At 44.8% G+C, this 18,749-nt stretch overlaps 1 protein-coding gene across 1 annotated transcript in view; it reads left to right on the forward strand.

Annotated features, from left to right (window-relative positions):
• The first annotated feature begins 8,357 nt into the window (after window positions 1-8,357).
• Window positions 8,358-18,749, forward strand: part of SDC1 (syndecan 1) — a 34,311-nt gene continuing 23,919 nt past the window's right edge. The window contains exon 1 of the mRNA XM_038393614.2: window positions 8,358-8,769. Coding sequence (XP_038249542.1) covers window positions 8,713-8,769 — 57 coding nt within the window. The 5' untranslated portion in view covers window positions 8,358-8,712. The remainder of the gene's footprint in view (window positions 8,770-18,749) is intronic.

Genomic DNA, 18,749 nt, shown 5'->3' on the forward strand with positions numbered 1-18,749 from the left:
ACCTACAAAACACCCTCTGAACCTCTTTAGCCCTTGCTAAAGAAAACCTAAAGGATGCTCAAAAAGAGCAAAAAGCCTGGTATGATAAACATGCCAGAGTGCGTTCTTTCAAAGTAGGGGACCAGGTCATATTATTAAAGGTGCTCCAGGCCCATAAAATGGAAGCATTATGGGAAGGGCCATTCACGGTCCAGGAGCACCTGGGAGCTGTTAATTATCTCATAGCATTCCCCACCTCCAACCAAAAGCCTAAGGCTTTTATTCTCTAAAGCCCTTTTATTCCAGAGAATTACAGGTTTGTCAGTTTGCAGCCCAGGGAGGAGATGACGCTGAGTGGCCTGAAGGTGCCTACTATGAAGGGAAAAGTGCTGGTGGCGTGGGAGAAGTGAACCTCTCCATGACCCTTGGGCGTATGCAGTGACAGCAGATCAAGGAGCTGTGCACTAGCTACGTGCCGATGTTCTCAGCCCCCCAGGACTGACTGAACGGGCATACCACTCCATTGACACAGGTAATGCTCACCCAATTAAAGTCCAACCTTACCGGGTGTCTCCTCAAGCTAAAACTGCTATAGAACGGGAGATCCAGGATATGCTACAGATGGGGGTAATCCGCCCCTCTGGCAGTGCATGGGCATCGCCAGTGGTTCTAGTTCACAACCAGATGGGGAGATACGTTTTTGCGTGGACTACCATAAGCTAAATGCTGTAACTCGCCCAGACAACTATCCAATGCCACGCACAGATGAACTATTGGAGAAACTGGGACGAGCCCAGTTCATCTCTACCTTGGACTTAACCAAGGGATACTGGCAGATACCACTAGATGAATCTGCCAAGGAAAGGTCAGCCTTCACCACACATGTCGGGCTGTATGAATTTAATGTACTCCCTTTCGGGCTGCGGAATGCACCCGCCACCTTCCAAAGACTTGTAGATGGTCTCCTAGCGGGATTAGGAGAATATGCAGTCACCTACCTTGATGATGTGGCCATATTTTCGGATTCCTGGGCAGAACACCTGGAACATCTACAAAAAGTCTTTGAGCGCATAAGGGAGGCAGGACTAACTGTTAAGGCTAAGAAGTGTCAAATAGGCGTAAACAGAGTGACTTACCTTGGACACTAGGTGGGTCAAGGAACTATCAACCCCCTACAGACCAAAGTGGATGCTATCCAAAAGTGGCCTGTCCCAAAGTCAAAGAAACAGGTTCAATCCTTCTTAGGCTGGGCCGGATATTACAGGTGATGTGTACCGCAATACAGCCAAATCGCCGCCCCACTGACAGACCTAACCAAAAAGAAACAGCCAAATGTCGTTCAGTGGACCGAAGAGTGTCCGAAGGCCTTTAACCAGCTTAAAGCGACACTCATGTCTGACCCTGTGCTAAGGGCCCCAGACTTTGACAAACCGTTCCTAGTAACCACAGATGTGTCCGAGCATGCTGTGGGAGCACTTTTAATGCAGGAAGGACCGGATCAAGAATTCCACCCTGTAGTGTTTCTCAACAAGAAACTGTCTGAGAGGGAAAGCAACTGGTCAGTCAGTGAAAAAGAATGTTATGCCATTGTCTACGCTCTGGAAAAGCTATGCCCATACGTTTGGGGACGGCGTTTCCACCTGCAAACCAACCATGCTGTGCTACAGTGGCTTCATACCGCCAAGGGAAATAACAAAAACTTATTCGGTGGAGTTAGCTCTCCAAGATTTTGATTCGACATCCAACACATCTTAGGAGCTTCTAACAAAGTGGCTGATGCACTCTCCCGTGAAAGTTTCTCAGAATCAACTGGTTAAAATAGTCCTTGAGATGTGAAAAATATTGTTAGACTTTGTATACTGGGTAGTATATTTAGAGGTGCATGTGTCTTATTAACTCTGTTTTCTCCTAGCGGTCCAGGAAGAAATCCCAGCCAGCGTTTCACCCTATCTGTGATTTTGGAGGGTGTGTCATAAATATAAAGGGAAGGGTAAACACCTTTAAATCCCTCCTGGCCAGAGGAAAAACCCTTTCACCTGTAAAGGGTTAAGAAGCTAAGACAACCTCGCTGGCACCTGACCGCAATGACCAATGAGGAGACAAGATACTTTCAACGGTGGGGCGGGGTGGGGGGGAAACAAAGGGTTCTCTCTATTTGTGTGTTGTTTTTACTGGGACCAGAGCAGGAATGCAGGTCAGAACTCCTGTAAAAAGTCAGTAAGCAATCTAGTTAGATATACATTAGATTCTGTTTTGTTTAAATGGCTGATAAAATAAGTTGTGCTGAATGGAATGTATATTCCTGTTTTTGTGTCTTTTTGTAACTTAAGGTTTGCCTAGAGGGATTCTCTATGTTTTGAATCTGACTACTCTGTAAGGTATTTACCATCCTGATTTTACAGAGGTGATTCTTTTACTTTTTCTTTAATTCAAGTTCTTCTTTTAAGAACCCAATTGCTTTTTCATTGTTCTTAAGATCCAAGGGTTTGGGTCTGTGTTCACCTATGCAAATTGGTGAGGATTTTTATCAAGCATTCCCCAGAAAAGGGGGTGCAGGGCTTGGGGGGATTTTGGGGAGAAAGACGTTTCCAAGTGGTCTTTTTCCCTGTTATATTTGTTAGACGCTTGGTGGTGGTAGCAATAAAGTCCAGGGACAAAAGGTAAAATAGTTTGTACCTTGGGAAAGTTTTAACCTAAGCTGGTAAAAATAAGCTTAGGGGGTTTTTCATGCAGGTCCCCACATCTGTACCCTAGAGTTCAGAGTCGGGAAGGAACCTTGACACTGACCATGGACCGGCTCCAGCTTCCAGCAATCCTACCTGACTCCCCACTGTGCTCCAGGCCTTCCATCCCCAACTCCCCACTGTGCTCCAGGCCACACAATGCTTTCCCTCCACCCCTGTACTCCAGTTCCACCCAGATAGTTGGTGGCCATCTTTTTAGGGCAGCCTCATTTTCACATATGGAGGGTGTAGGGAAAGTGTGGCCATCTGGCCTGGCTTCAGCATCATTGATGGCAGTCTGAATAAGGGGAATACAACAAGATTGAAGCCAGGAATAGGAAGAGCATGTGAAAGTTTTTGTTTTTTAAAGAAACAAACATTTTGCAAGACTTGCAACAAAATCATAGAAATGTAGGGTTGGAAGGGACCTTGATATGTCATCTAGTCCAGTCCCCTGCACTGAGGCAGGACTAAGTATTATCTAGCAAGGCCATCCCTGACACATGTTTGTCTAACCTGTTCATAAAAACCTCCAATAATGGAGATTCCACAACTTCCTGAGGCAATATATTTGAGTGCTTAACCACCCCGACAGAAGTTTTTCCTAATGTCCAACCTAAACCTGCCTTGCTGCAAGGTAAGGCCATTGCTTCTTATCCTGTTCTCAGTAGTTAAGGAAAACAATTTATCACCTTTCTCTTTATAAAAAACCTTTTACATAAGGACTATTATTATATCCCTGCCTCAGTCTTCTCTTCTCCAGATTAAACAAACCCAGGTTTTTTTAATCTTTCCTCATAGGTCATGTTTTCTAAACCTTTAATAATTTTTGTTGAACTCCTTTGGATTTTCTCCAATTTGTCCACATCTTTCCCAAAGTGTGGTGCCCAAAACCCGGGACATTACTCCAGTTGAGCCCTTATCAGTGCTGAGTAGAGTGCAAGAATTACTTCTTGTGTCTTGCTTACAACTCTCCTGCTAATACATCCCAGATGTTGCAAAAGAAGCAAACAGTATTACATTGTTGACTCACATTCAGTTTGTGATCCACTATAATCCCCAAGTCCTTTTCTGCAGTACTCCTTCCTAGGCATTTCCCTTTTTGTATTTGTGCAATTGATTATTCCTTCCTAAGTGTATGACTTTGCATCTGTCCTTATTGATTTTCATCCTATTTATTTCAGACCATTTCTCCAGTTTGTCGAGATCATTTTGAATTCTAATCCTGTCATCTAAAGTGCTCACAAACCCTCCAAGCTGGGTATTGTCTACACACTTTAAGTGTACTCTCTATGCCATATTCAAATCATTTATGAACAGAACCAGATCAAGGAAAGATCCCTGGGGGACCCCACTTGATATGCCTTTCCAGCTTGGTTGTGAACTACTGATAACATACTCTCAGAGTATGCTTTTCCAACCAGTTTTGCACCCACCTTACAGCAGATTTGTCTAACCTATTTTTCTCTAGTTTCCTTATGAGAAGGTCATGTGAGACAATATCATCAAAGTTTTGGCAACACTGAAATGTACTCTTGGGTCTATTAAGCTTTTGGATGACAATTGTGGAACCAGATTCTCTTTCTGTAGCAGGATACTTGTAAGAATGGATCTACTGGGTCAGACCAGTGGTCTACCTAGCCAAGTATCCGGTCTTCCAACAGTGTCCAATGTCAGATGCTTCAGAGGGAATGAACAGAATAGATTTGATCATTTGATAATTTTGTTCAAATGACCCATCCCTTGTCATCCAATCACAGCTTCTGACAGTCAGAGGTTTAGAGACACCCAGTGCTTGCAGTTGTGTCCCTGACTATCTTATCTAATAGCCATTGATGGATCTATCCTCCATGAATTTATCCAGTTCTTTTTTGAACCCAGTTATACTTTTGGCCTTCATAACATGCCCTGGCAAGAAGTTCCAGAGGTTGACTGTGGATTGTAGGAAGAAGCACTTTGTCAAGGTTCCTTTCCCATTCTGAACTCTAGGGTACAGATGTGGGGACCTGCATGAAAACCTCCTAAGCTTACTTTTACCAGCTTAGGTTAAAACCTCCAAGGTACAAACTATTTTATCCTTTGCCCTTGGACTTCCACTGCCACCACCAAACGTTCGACTGGGTTTACTGGGAAAATGTTGTTTGGGAACATCTTTCCCCCCAAAATCTTCACCAAAACCTTGCAACCCCCTGCCTGGGGAAGGCTTGATAAAAATCCTCACCAATTTGCATAGGTGACCACAGACCCAAACCCTTGAATCTTAAGAACAATGGAAAAAGCATTCAGTTTCTTACAAGAAGAATATAATTTATTAATTATATATATATATATATATATATATATATATATATTTAATATAAGAAAAGGTAAAAAGAATCACCTCTGTAAAATCAGGATGGTAAATACCTTACAGGGTAATTAGATTCAAAACATAGAGAATCCCTCTAGACAAAACCTTAAGTTACAAGAAAGACACGAAGACAAGAATATTCATGCTATTCAGCACAGTCTAATTTCTCAGCCATTGAAAGAAATCATAATCTAACACATATCTAGCTAGATTACTTACTGAATTCTAGACTCCATTCCTGTTCTGTCCCCAGCAAAAGCCTCACCCAGACAGACCGAGACCCTTTGTTTCTCCCTCCCTCCATCTTTGAAAGTATCTTGTCTCCTCATTGGTCATTGCGAGGTTATCCTAGCTTCTTAACCCTTTACAGGTGAAAGGGTTTTTCCTCTGGCCAGGAGGGATTTTAAAGGTGTTTACCCTTCCCTTTATATTTATGACACACTTCCTTATATTGTTTTAAACTTGCTGCCTATTCATTTCATTCTGTGACCCTTGGTTTGTGTGTTATTTGTTTATCCCTTTCTGAAGATCAGCCTCAGAGCTGATCTAAGTTGTTGCAGGGCATGGGTGGCAGGGAAACCTCAGGGTCAGGCAGAATAGCTCACCAGCCCGGCCCACCCCTTCTGCCTGAGGTCCCAGAGCCTCCCTGCGCGGTCCCCAGCCCCAGAGCGCCAGGTGGCATGACCCCCAACTCTGGAGCGGCGGGCGGGCAGTGCAGCCCCTAGCCCCAGCGCTCCGGGTGGCATGGCCCCCAGCCCCAGAACTCCACCTCCAGCTGCCCGGCATCCCTGGGTGCAGGCCAGCCCCCACTAGCCCCAGCTACAGCCCACTGCCCAGGGCCCCAGCCACAGGGGAAGAGCCGCAGAGCGCCGGTGGGATGCAGGAGAGGGTCTGGGGGCGGAGCATAGGTGGGGCAATGCAGGGATGTTTCCAGAGGCTCAGCCTCCCCCAGCCTTTGATACCTGCCACCCACAGCTGCAAGGGTAATTTCTCCAGCCACAGATCCCCAACTCACAGCAATATTTCCTTCACATCCCCTTTTCCTGGCTACACTTCATCCACACCTCCTATGCTGGGGGCTGTGGATGGCAAGGATTGAGGAATTCCCCTCCCCAGTGGTATTGCCCTACCATCTCATTTAGCATCACTTTAATTTACTGTAATATAAAATGTGGTGGTTGTGGGACCAAATTACTCTCCTTAAGATCAGTGAGAGTTTTGTTGTTAACTTCAGTAGTAGCAGAATATGACCCTTCCCTTGTAAATTCCTTTAAGATTCTTAGCTGAAGGTTAAAAGTATTCTGTAAAGAAACACCATCATAGCACAATAGCAGGTTTTGGAAAAACAAACTTTTACAAAAACTTAATCCAGTGGAAATATTTTCATGATTTTTTTTAAAAAAAAAATTCAAATGGGAAATAGGCTTTTTGAAAACAAACATTCCCTTGCCATGTCTATGACCAAACTCTGCAACACTGCACCAGTGCAGTAAACCTGACAGGAAAATGACTGGAAACAAACTGAAACCGACTAACTGAAACTGTCAACTGAGCCTGTCAAACTGAAACTGGCAGGCTCCAGTCCTGCAAACACAATAATAAGATTAAGCATGTGCAGGAGTGTTTGCCGGAACCAAATGTACTTTATTTTAACTGTCCAAGCTCAGAAAAGTGCAATAAAATAAAATAAAAATCAACAACACAATTAGTGATAAAATAAATTTGATTTCAAAGTTAATATCTAATAATGTACAGTTCTCTTCTTCCACAGACCTGATACTTTTTTAAATATAGTTTTTGACCTGGCATTTTTGTCACAAATTTAGTATGATTTTATTATTTAAGCACTATTTTAAAATGTATTAAGAACACAAAGTGCAGCAGCATAGTTTAAAATAAATCAAACTGATGAGACTACCCACGATGACTACCTAATGAAAAGATGGGTTTCAGAGTAGCAGCCGTGTTAGTCTGTATCCACAAGAGAAAAGGAGGACTTGTGGCACCTTAGAGACAAATTTATTTGAGCATAAGCTTTCATGAGCTACAGCCCACTTCATTGGATGGTGAGAGAAGATTGTCCCAGGCAAACAGTCAAGGAGTACTTGTGGCACCTTAGAGACTAGAAAATGTATTTGAGCATTTTGCAATTTAAGCAATTTGAGCAAATGCTTAAATAAATGTGTTAGTCTCTAAGGTGCCACAAGTCTTCCTTTTCTTTTTGCGAATAGAGACTAACACGGCTGCTACTCTGAAACCAGTGAAAGGCAACAGGTAGCCCTCTAGAAAGCACTGTATAAGAACATGACTTAATGAAGAGTTCTATAGGAGCTGAAAAACTTGTCTCTCTCACCAGCAGAAATTGGTCCAATAAAAGAGATTACTTCACCCATTGTCTCACTAGTAAACAACAATGCAGTAGTGGCTCTCCCTTTTTGCAGGAGAAAAGAAAATGATTACAGTTCAGTGGATTTGTAATATCATTCGATCACATGATGTGGGAGCGTCGCGACCATACATAATGACTGTTCACAATTAGATCTAAGGGGGGGGGAGGGGGAAGTTGCTGCTAAAATAAATAATTAAATTAAAACATCACATGGTAAAAGAATGATTAAACTCACCTCCAAGTTCTTAAGCAGGAAATGCAAGATTCAAGAATCAGAATGCACGTTTTAAGGGGGAGGAAGGAAGTAATATATTTTATTAAACCAACTTCTGTTGGTGAGAGAGACAAGCTTTTAAGCCACACAGGGGTTCTGTAGGTAATTTCCCTCCATCACTTGCATTAGTCTCAGAGTAGCAGCCGTGTTAGTCTGTATTCGCAAAAAGAAAAGGAGGACTTGTGGCACCTTAGCGACTAACACATTTATTAGAGCATAAGCTTTCGTGAGCTACAGCTCACGATTGCATCCGATGAAGTGAGCTGTAGCTCACGAAAGCTTATGCTCTAATAAATGTGTTAGTCGCTAAGGTGCCACAAGTCCTCCTTTTCTTTTTGCATAGTCTGTTGTTCAGGTTTTGCTTCCCTATTGCTACCATGTGTCAGCTTTTTTAAAAGTATTCACTAGTGTAGCATTTTTTAAAAAAGGGAGGGGGGAAAGGGGGGCTGGACCGTGCTGGGGATTTTCCAGACCGGGTCTGGGAAACTGGGTGCGTTTGTTTTTGTATCTAGAGAATGAAATGTTTGGGGGAGAAATTATTCTTATGCAAAGGAAACCTGGGAATGAAATAATAGGCTAACTGGGGAGAACAATGCAACGCCGATTGCCCGCAGCTAAAAGGACGTGTGAAATCAGAGGGTTGAGTAAGATCTTGCGTAGGTGATGCAGGTAATGATGAGGCAGTGATTTCGTTAGGAAACAGCCCTTGAAGAAGCGCTATTAGGCGCTGATTGCTTAAAGGTGGCGAAGGGGAGAGGAGAGGGGCGTGGCAGCAGTGGGCGGTACTCGCCCTGAGAGCCGTGCCGGAGGGGGCGGGGCTGCGGAAGAGGGCGGTGAACGGTGATAGGTGAAGGTAGTTGCATTGGCCGTATTAGAAGCCAGACGTGGGCTAGGTCAGCTCCTTGCAGCTGCGGGCGGCTGAGCGAGCACGTGAAGCGGAGAACCCGGGGAGCGCCCAGCCCAGGCTCCGGAGCAGCGGCGCCCGCAAGGAGGGAGGATGAGAAACGTGTCAGCCGCGTGGTTGTTAGCCCTCTTCTTGCAGGCAGCGTGCTCGGTGAGTCCGAGGGGGCTGGGAGGGTTGGTGGGATGCCGCCCTGGGGGGAGGGGGAGTATGTGCTGTGCCCGATCGCGGGCGTGCTGTGCCCCGGGGGGGGGGGGCGGGGGCTGCTGCGCCGTGGAGGAACAGGCGCTGGACGATCTCCTCCCCCGCCCCCCCCCCAACTCCACTGGGGCGGCTCAGCCCTTTTATACACGCCGAAGCGCCCCCGGGCGAGAGCCAGGCGCAGTTTGGCGCTCGGCTCCCCCTTCTCCCCCCCCCCCCCACGCCGGTGGGGGAGCAGAGGCTGTGGTCGGGGCGGGCTCTCGGCGTCCGGCCCTCGGGGAGGGGAAGGGAGGGCTGGTTGCTTCACTTCACCCCCTGCCTTCAATTACCCAAAGCGGCTCCATATGTTGCGAGGCTCCCAGTCCCGCGCTGGCAGGAAGCGCTCTCCGGCTGCCTTGGCAGGAGCTGCGGAGCCTCGCACAGCTGCCTCCTTTCAACAGGTTATTAGAGCCGCGCCGCGCCCGCCCCTGCCCCGAGCCGCTGGCTGACGCCCAGAGCCCGCTGCAGCCCGCCCCGACGGGCTTCGTCCGGAGCCGCGCCCGCCGCCGCCGCCTGACCTGGGCCGGGTCCTGCCCCCTCCTCTAGCGGGCCGGAGAGTTGCTCCCGCCTTGGTACCGCTCGCCTGCGCGGGGGTCGCTTTCCGCGGCGGTGACGGGCTCCCGAGCTGGCTAAAAGGCCCGCTGGGCGCTCAGCCATGCGCTCTCCGGCGGCGCGGCGCGACGGGCTGCTGTAGGCTGCCCGCCCGAGGAGAGAGCCCGCCGCCGGCCGCCGCCTGACTAAAAAGCCAAGTGGGAGGCAAGACGCGGGGGGCGGGGGGGGGGCACTTGAATCAAACACCGTGTCCCTCTCGAGAGCGCGGAGGGGAAGCTCCGCTCCGTGGGCTGGGCTAGGCGATAAAATCGTCTAGCTCCTGGCTCTGAAATGGCCCCTTAAAGCTAGCGTGCAGACGGGGAAAGCTTTCAAGCGTCCTCCCGAATCCAGTTCTTTTCTAAAAAGAAAAGGAGGACTTGTGGCGCCTTAGAGACTAACACATTTATCGGAGCAGAAGCTTTCGTGAGCTACAGCTCGCTTCATCGGATGCATTTGGTGGCTTTTTTTTCCCCACCACATGCATCCGATGAAGTGAGCTGTAGCTCACGAAAGCTTCTGCTCTAATAAATGTTAGTCTCTAAGGTGCCACAAGTCCTCCTTTTCTTTTTGCGAATACAGACTAACACGGCTGCTACTCTGAAACCAGTTCTTTTCTAGTGTACTTGTGCTCCTGCTGTGGCGCTAAACCAGAAAATCACGTGGCTGTAGTTCCCATGCCTAGACCTTCTTGCATGGGTGTCTTTTTTCTTTCATATTTTAAATAAAATACTTTAATGGCTAACATAACCATTAAAAAAAAAAAGTAAATAAATCTTTTCCCCCATCGCCCTGCTTCAGTCAATGTCCTAGTTACATTAAACTCCCGTTCTGTAGTTCCCTGCTGCCTGCCGTGTTCCCTGCTGACTTCAGCTTCTGCAGGAGGCTTAAATCGGGTTTCTACAGCAGTGTCTCGAGTTTTTTTCCATTGAGTTGATGGTGCTAATCTCTGTATAGATCATCCTCCCAATGGTGGATGAATGAAGAAACAGTCTTAACTAGGCTCTCTGCGAGTCAACACTCTCCTTACTACCCTGGTCAAAGCTTTATTTGGGGGTCAACGAGTTTTTTTTTTTTTTAGTCTTCCAAAAAAAAATCTAACTGCTGCCTTAAAAACTACTTTCAATGTGGGCTCCGAATTTGAGTGGATCGGGGGTAGCTGCTCAAGTTCTCCCTCAGATGGCTACCCATTGTAGCCACCAGATGTCAGCACTGAATAGCAAAGTCACTTCCCTACTGTTCAGTCTCTCTAGTGAGCAAAGTAGTCCTACAAAACCATTTCAAAAAAGTTAAGGTTTGTGCCTATGAGAGAATGGCTTATGCAATCATAGACTCTGTTGGTCCAGCTTGAGTGAAGTGGCAAAGCACTGACCCCTTTCATTAAACACTCACTGAGCCATAAAACTTGCCTCTCGTGTGTACCCACTTCATAAAAACAGGTTTCACTCAAGGTGACACAGCAAGTTAGTGGCAACACAGGACTAGAATTAAGCAATAACTGGCTCCCAGGCCTTGTTATGACTTGTGTGAACAAGTGCACTATTTATTGATTGTGACCAAGTCTATGTAGTGCCCACTTTCTCCCGTCCTATAAACACATGAATAGTGCAGATTCAGATACTGTGTAGTCTGTTCCTCCCCTTGGATATGCCACAAGGGGAAGGAAAGCGTAACTTTTTCTACCAGGACAGAGCAGTGTCCTCGGCTAAATGGCCTGTCCTGAAAACCGAACTGTCCCTCCCTGGTTGAATTTCAAATGTTCCCTAATCCAGAAAGGGAAGGGAAATCTACAGTAAAGCGATGCTACAGAAATCCTGAAATGGATGTTTGAAAGCTCTTCAGGATAGGAGAATACACTTATGTACAGGTGAAGTACTACACAGTTCTCCTGATTGTCATAGAAATCATAACAAAGGGTTGTGGTGAAGAGACCATGTAGGTCGTACAGATTGTCCCTACCTACATTTGAAAGAGCAGTCACTGCCGTCCTGCTGCTGCTGCTTCGTATTGGTTAACTTGTATGACTAGAATTCTAGAAATCTAGTAACTGTATTAGGCCTTAACTGTGGATGGGCCTAGCCTTTGGAAACTAACACTGCATTTTATCCTGGGAATAACCAATCCTGCCCCTGGCAGAGATGGCCTGGTTGAAGTGATATGCATGAGACCTGTTAACGGCACTTTTACTGGAAAGACAAAATACAGTTGGGTTCTATCCAGGTTTTGGGCCATCGTTGGGGGAGTAGGTTCTCCCTTACCACCAGGCCGTATCTGCGGGTCATATAGACATATAGCATTAATCTGATAACAGGAATACTCTAAACGAGAAGAAACTCAGGTTTAAAGACAATTCACCAATATCGGCAGAATCAATTAATAAATAAAGCAAAAAGCCTCAGGCAGCAGACAAACATTGGTGACTCGGTACCTAAATAACTTCCCTTGTCACTGTTGGCCCATGCTTGCATTATTCTGTTTAAATGAATGTTGCTGAGAGCACAGACCAAAGTTGGTATTCCTCTCAAGCTGCCTTTGACTCAGAAAATGAAGTTTAATCTTTTTTGATAAGATTACTGAAGATGACCTCAGGTAATGGATGTAGAAAGCACAGCGATGCTCTGTAGGTCTCTGCCCACTTGGGGTCCCATCTAGTATGCTATGATCCATCCAACATACTTGTTGCTAGCTGTGTTCTAGCTAGTTCCCTCACCCGCTAGCCTGAGGAGTGGGTTGTAAACATGCTAATCACCTGATATAACTGTGCAGCCATGAGAACTGCTTGACAACTTGTATCCTTGCCATGTTGCTGCATGAAGCAACAGATTCATTTCCTGTTCCTCAGCTTGTCATGTTGTATGTTGACTGCTTTCTGAGCTCTACCCACAAGGAGAGAGCAGGGAGTTTCCACTGTCCTTGGAGGAGGCAGTGTTTTGTTCAGGAAAGTACGACATGAGCCACAACCTGCCCTGCTCACTCTCTGAAGTGATGGGGTGGAAAGTGAGAAGGGCCTGAAACTTAGGTGGACCATGAAGGTGGGTTCCCTATTGGCTTCCTAAACCCCACAGAAATAGACTGCCCTTTGCATTGCTTAAGGGGACTTGAGCAGTAACTGTCCCTTGCTGGAGGAGTGGACACGTCTGTACATGACTCAAACCCAAGATGGGTCCAGCTCCCCATTGACTTTGAGACCGTGCTTCATGGCCCGTGCTCTACTTTGCCTGGCCACACATTTGGAAAAGACTCCCCTCTGATAGAGCACACTATCACAACGGTGGTGTTCCTGTCCAGCATGCATGGGTTGTGGTCATCCTGGTTGTCTGGGTTTATTTCAATTAGGTTGGTAGCCTATGATACTTTAACTGGTTAACATTGCCAAATGGTTACCACTCTTTAGAACTGCTGCATGAACAGTGTATCCTTGCAGTGTAATACACTTCATAGGACCGTAGCAAATCTATAGCTTTGGCTACAGGAGGGCATGGCACAATCCCTCTCAAGCCTAGTTAGGGGAAACTGCATTAGCAACTTCTATTGTCTAGAAGCCATGGTTTTTAAAGATGGATAACTAGTTTTGATTGGTTCCTGGCACAGTGAACGCTGCAGTGGAGGCTAGCAAAAGACTGGTAGGGCTGGCAAAGAGCCTGGCTTTGCTTTGTGTTCAGTGTTGAAGACCATTTCAAAGGTGATGCTAGTCGGAGCTGCATGTCAGCTAATGTCTTATAAGGAAACTAGCTAGTCCAGCTTTCCCGCTAAATCTCTGTGTATATAAGGAGGAATCTGTTACACAAACTACCCAGGCAAAGCTTCATAATGGGGCTTTTCTTGACTGTCAACTGTTGATGTACAAAAGGGGTAAACATTGGGCCTTCTATGGTCTTGAGCTAGCATAAGACTCTTCCCAGGTGAGGGATACCAATGTAAGCATAGTTCTTGCCTGTCACATTGTTCTAGGATGACTTGCTTAGTACCACTGAATAATTAACACTTCTAATGGCAACCCTGGGAAGCTGCTGGAAGCTCAACAGTCCTCTAACAGCCTGAGACAAGTTACAGCAAGTGTAATAAATCTGTAAATCTTCTCAAATATGAAGCTGAAATTCTGTGCCTTTAAGTGCACTAACCTGAATTGTAGCTAGAACAAGGCTTATACGTAGTCCACATTAAGCATGTCTTGCAATGTGTGGGACTCATTACAATTGAAATAATTGCCCTCAAGTTTAAGTGCTGTTGGGACTCCTCCCCATATGAACCTAGCTTGATGTGACTCCTGGTGTCAAAGTTGGACACTTTCCTCTCTGAGGATGCTAATGTTCCCATTAATGGACTCCAACGTTCCCTCCTTATGTCTTCATTCTAGTTTAATTCAAACATTAATTTGTGACTTAGTTTTCTAGGAAAAAGGCTGATGTAGTTTCTGTAAAGTTCCATGGCAATGAACACTCATGAATGGAACATCAAATATGAAATTTTCAGATTACTTCTGTGCAGAAAAGCATAATCTGAGCTGTGTAAACAGAGGTTCCCAACCATAATAAAATACTGTTTTGTCTTAATGTATATGAGACTTAATGCTAGCAAACAATGTTATAGTCTTACTAGGTCTTGTAGCATGACTTCAGGAATGTGGTTACGTCGTGTCTCTGCACCTAGAGGAAACTGTGTTCTGTGCTAGGAACTACAGAGTACCTAACCATCCTACGCACGTAGTTCATATGCTGTATAGGCCAGGTCTCAGCCCTTCTATATCATTGAACAATCCAGTTGCAGATAAAACTCTGAGAGAATAAAGTTGACAAATGAGCATTTCACTTTCTATCATCTGAGTCCTGGTCCTAAAATTTACCTTCATCAGATGTGTATAATAAAGTAGTCAAACTTTTCCAGTACTACATGCTAACCTATGCTTTTTCAATAAAGCTTTGTGTTGACCTATTTTTTAATATTGGATTTGAGAGCCTCATCCACTGTAGAGCTTCCTTGATTTGAATTTAATAGTCAGTGATTAAAACTTTCAGCTGTAAGTGATCCACGATGCCTTTTGAAGTTGAGCATTCTGAATGCTGAGCACTTCTGGATATTGGGCTACCTACTTGGTGTGTAATATGATTTTGGTACCTACACTTGGCCTACTGTAGAAGCATATTGTTTCCTCAATATGTTTGGTATCTGGAAAGCTGTCTAGATATAGGAAGTTAATCTTTATTTGAAAAGCTAAGGTGTGGCTTCCATGCGTAGCAAGATCAGAACAGACTTCTCATTACCAAGTTTAGAAGCAGAGTGGTGGAGGCAAACATCTGATTAAACTCAGAACTACAGATTTAATTTAAAAGTTCTGAAGTTGAATGTTGGGGTCTGAAGTGCTCTTACTGCGGGTTTATTCCAGGATAACCTTTCCTAGTGGGATCTCTGGCTCATTGGATCAATGTGTAGTTGGGAATGTAACTTCCTGTTGAGTCACTGAAACTGTAGTCACAACTGAATCCTCAAAATGTTACTCTTTTATGGCTCTTCATCCTCTCTAACTTCAAAACCCCTCTGGGGCTGTCCTGGCTTAAATGAAGCAATAAAAACTACTTGCCTGACTTAACATCTGGATGTGCTGCTTTTAGTAGAAAAGTCAGTCTTCCCCCCCCCCCCTTCCGCTTTGCAAAGTGATTCACTTACATCAAATAGATGGCTGTGTTCCTATGGCACATCGTATTTCCAGTGTTGTCTTCTGGTCTGTGGTGTCTGAAAGCTTTCCAGAATGAGACTTTTTAGATAAAAAAATTACAGGAGGAAGGGGACCCAGCTTTGGAGTCAGTGACTGGAAGATGGCTAGTGCAATGCTGGGATTTTTCTTTACCCTCCTTTGAAAAGGGTTTCAGGGCCATCTTAACTTTAGTAGGCAATCCATAAACTATAGTAAGGAATAGAATATGAGACAAACCTAATTTGTTGGTGAAGAATCAACACTGCTCTTGTAATGGTGAGGAATTCTTTGAGGGTGTCAGTCATGGATCAGAGTGATCCAATTGATTTACTGTACATGGATTTTTTCAGAAAGCCTTTGACACTGTCCCTCACCAAAGGCTCTTACAGAAACTCGGGTGTTGTGGGATAATGGGAGTAGTCTCCTGGATCACTAACTGGTTTAAAAGATAGGAAACAAAGGGTAGGAATAATGGCCCAATTCTCAGAATAGTGAGAGGTGAACAGCAGGATCTGTATTGGGATCAGTGCTGTTCAACATATTTAATCTGCTCAAAGGGTAATAGTGAGGTGGCAAAGTTAGCAAAGTCCAAAACTGACTGAAGCGTTACGGGGGAATCTGACAAAACTGAGCGAGGTGGGCAACAATGGTAGATAAAATTCAACATTAAGTAAAAAAAAAAAGCATGCTGGGGAAAAAATCCTAGTATGCATATATAATGGGTTCTAAATTAGCTGTTACCAAAAAAGAGGTCTTGGAGCCACTGTGGAGTGTTCTGAAGTCAGCCCAATGCACAGCAGCAGTCAAAAGGCTAACCTTGTTAGGAACTATTAGGGAAAAGAGAAATAGGACAAATATCATCATGCCACTATATCAGGGTAGTCAATAGGCAGATGTGGGACAAATCCAGACCACCCAGATACTTTTGAACAGACCATCTTTTTGTTTACTTAATGTTTGTTTGTTTGGGGGGCAGGGAGCATTGAGTTTTCTCTGGCATTTGGATCTTGACGGTACCTTGACCAAGAAATTTGGACTCTGACAAGATTACTTCTGCACTATATAAATCCATGGTCCACCCACTCCTTGGGCTCTGTATGAGGGACTAAAAGGAATAGGGCTGCTTCGCTTAAGAGACTATTAAGGAGAGAGATGATAGAGGTCTGTAAAATCATGAATGGTGTGCAAACAGTGAATAGAGAAGTATTTACCCTTTCTTGTCATACAAAAACCAGGGGTCACATAATGTAACTAGTAGGCAGCAGGTTTAATACAAACAAGAGGAAGTAGTCTTCACAATGCACAATTCACCTGTGGAACTCATTGCCATAGGATGCTGTGATGGCCAAAAGTATAACTTCAAAAAAAAACTGGATAAGTTCATGGATGATGGGTCCATCAAAACTATTAGTCAAGATGGTCAGGGATGCAACCCCATACTCAGGATCCTAAACCTCTGCCTGCCAGAAGTTGGGGAAAGGAAGACAGAGTAGCTCTCTCCATAATTACTCTGTTCTGTACACTTCCTCCTGGCCCCCCCCCCCCAAAGCTCTGGTAATGACTACTGCTGGAGATAGGGTATGTGGCTAGGTGGGCTATTGGTCTGACTTGGCATGGCAGTTCTTATGTTTCATCTCATGTGGGTCCCCTTATACCTGAAACTTCTGTGACTTTTTGAAGGGAGGGGAAAAGACTTTCAGATCAATTGGTTTTAAGTGATCTTTGTCCTAGTACACCAACTCAAGGCACTGGTGAAAGGTGGGGGACAAGCTATCTGACAGCAGTGGCTCACTAGCAGGCTTGTAATACTCTACAAATCTTGCTTTGCCTTTCACTGAGGCCCTGTCCTCTGTCAAATTCCACTCATTGCCTTAAGTGCTTAATGGCAGGAACAGCTGTCTTGAATTCTTTTTGAATTAACTCCTGTGGAAGCTAAGGTGGTTCTGGATTCATTGCATGATTATGGCATGTCTACAATACCTTGCTGTGGAAAAATTTACACTCCAGATCTTGGCTCAGATTTTTAGACCAGTTAATGTCTGCATTAGATATTGCACATTGCTCTACCAACTAGCTCTCTGAAATGTACCAGCCTACCCATAGCACAGAGCAGTAACTTCTCTTTAGTGGACTAGCTTTTTCTCATCAGTTCTTGGAAACCACACTTTGGCACATGTAATTATAAACAGGCAAAAACTGACAAAGGACCTTATCTCCTAGATAGAATAGAATTTGAATTGTTTTCTCTGAGGATATGCAGAACGTGGTTGCTTTAAGGACCCCTGATTTCCTCTCCCCACCCCTTGAAAATCTGCACTAAGTTCAGAGGATGCATTAGCTTTCTCTGACTTAGCTCAGAAAGACTAATATGGGAAAGGCTGCCCCAACTGACAGCCTAATAGCCCAGGCAGCAGTACACATGCCAGTTAGAGCCAGGCAGTAGCACTAACTCAAGTTGCATCTGGGGATTATTGGAGGACAGACTATTAGAGGTATGGGGGTGGGTAGGGAAGAACAGAGGCAGTTTGCTATCCATATGGTAAACGACTGTTCATCTGGAAGCTGTTAGTGTAAGGTCTCTAGTTTTGTAAGTAGCAGCATTACAAGTGACTTTGCTGGTGTCTGCATGAACTCCCCTGGGATTGTGCTGTGGTTGCCAGTCCTTAAAAGAAAAATAACCTAGTTCTTTTCAGTCTCAAAGCAAATTCATAACCTAACAATGTCTCTACTTCAGGCAAAGTAGTGTTTAAGCGAGGCACTAATCATAGTGATCGGTCAGTCCAGTGTAGTTTTCCAAAGTGTGTGGAACAACAGAGCCAGGTTGCAAGGCACATCTCTTACTAAAATAGTGTCAATCTTACATACTAAACCTAATTTTTATTAAGGTTTTGGGCCATTACTTGTCTGTTTCCCTTAAGAGATGTAAGAGGGCTCTGGCTTTTAAAGCAAGGTGGTATTTGCTGTAAGCATATCTGTTTACCGTTCTTTGTTGCCTTATTTCTTGTCACATGCCTCATTAAGTCATACAACATGCACAGGAAGGCAGTTTTAAACTTATTCAGATCTCGTGCCTGCATGGTATTTGGAGACTGACACACCCAGTTGCAAAATAGGAGTTTGGGTAACTTGCAGCTCTGTGACCGCATCTTTCTGTGGTAAAAGACAAGCTAAAAACTATTTTTTTTTCCATCTGCTTTTATTTCTGTATCTAAGGAAGTATGTCCCCATTTCAAGAACAATGGGTCACCACAACTGGGGGTCTATGCATTCTTCCCTGTTTTGGTTTGCCTGGGTTAGGGGCAAGTCTCTTCATAGAGAATAGCACATGTGGCACAATTAACAGTGTTAGCAGCACATGTAGGAACAGTCTGTCTTTAAACAGAACTAAGCTATGCCCTTTAAGGTCTTACCTGTGGATGCTGCTGTTTCTAACCTGTATGTAGGATGCATAGCAATAATCCAAAAGCTAGTTAGACATGGAGCTGAAGTGTCCTGGGGTACCTACATGGAGCTTGGTGGACTAAAGGGATAGCTTGAGTAGGGTCACTTTTGCTGCACTCAACACTAGAAGTTGGGGTGGCCAAACACTGATTATATGCCACTCAGATCAGAA

This window comes from Dermochelys coriacea, chromosome 3 (genome assembly GCF_009764565.3).
Source record: "Dermochelys coriacea isolate rDerCor1 chromosome 3, rDerCor1.pri.v4, whole genome shotgun sequence".
In the NCBI taxonomy this organism is placed as follows: domain Eukaryota; kingdom Metazoa; phylum Chordata; order Testudines; family Dermochelyidae; genus Dermochelys; species Dermochelys coriacea.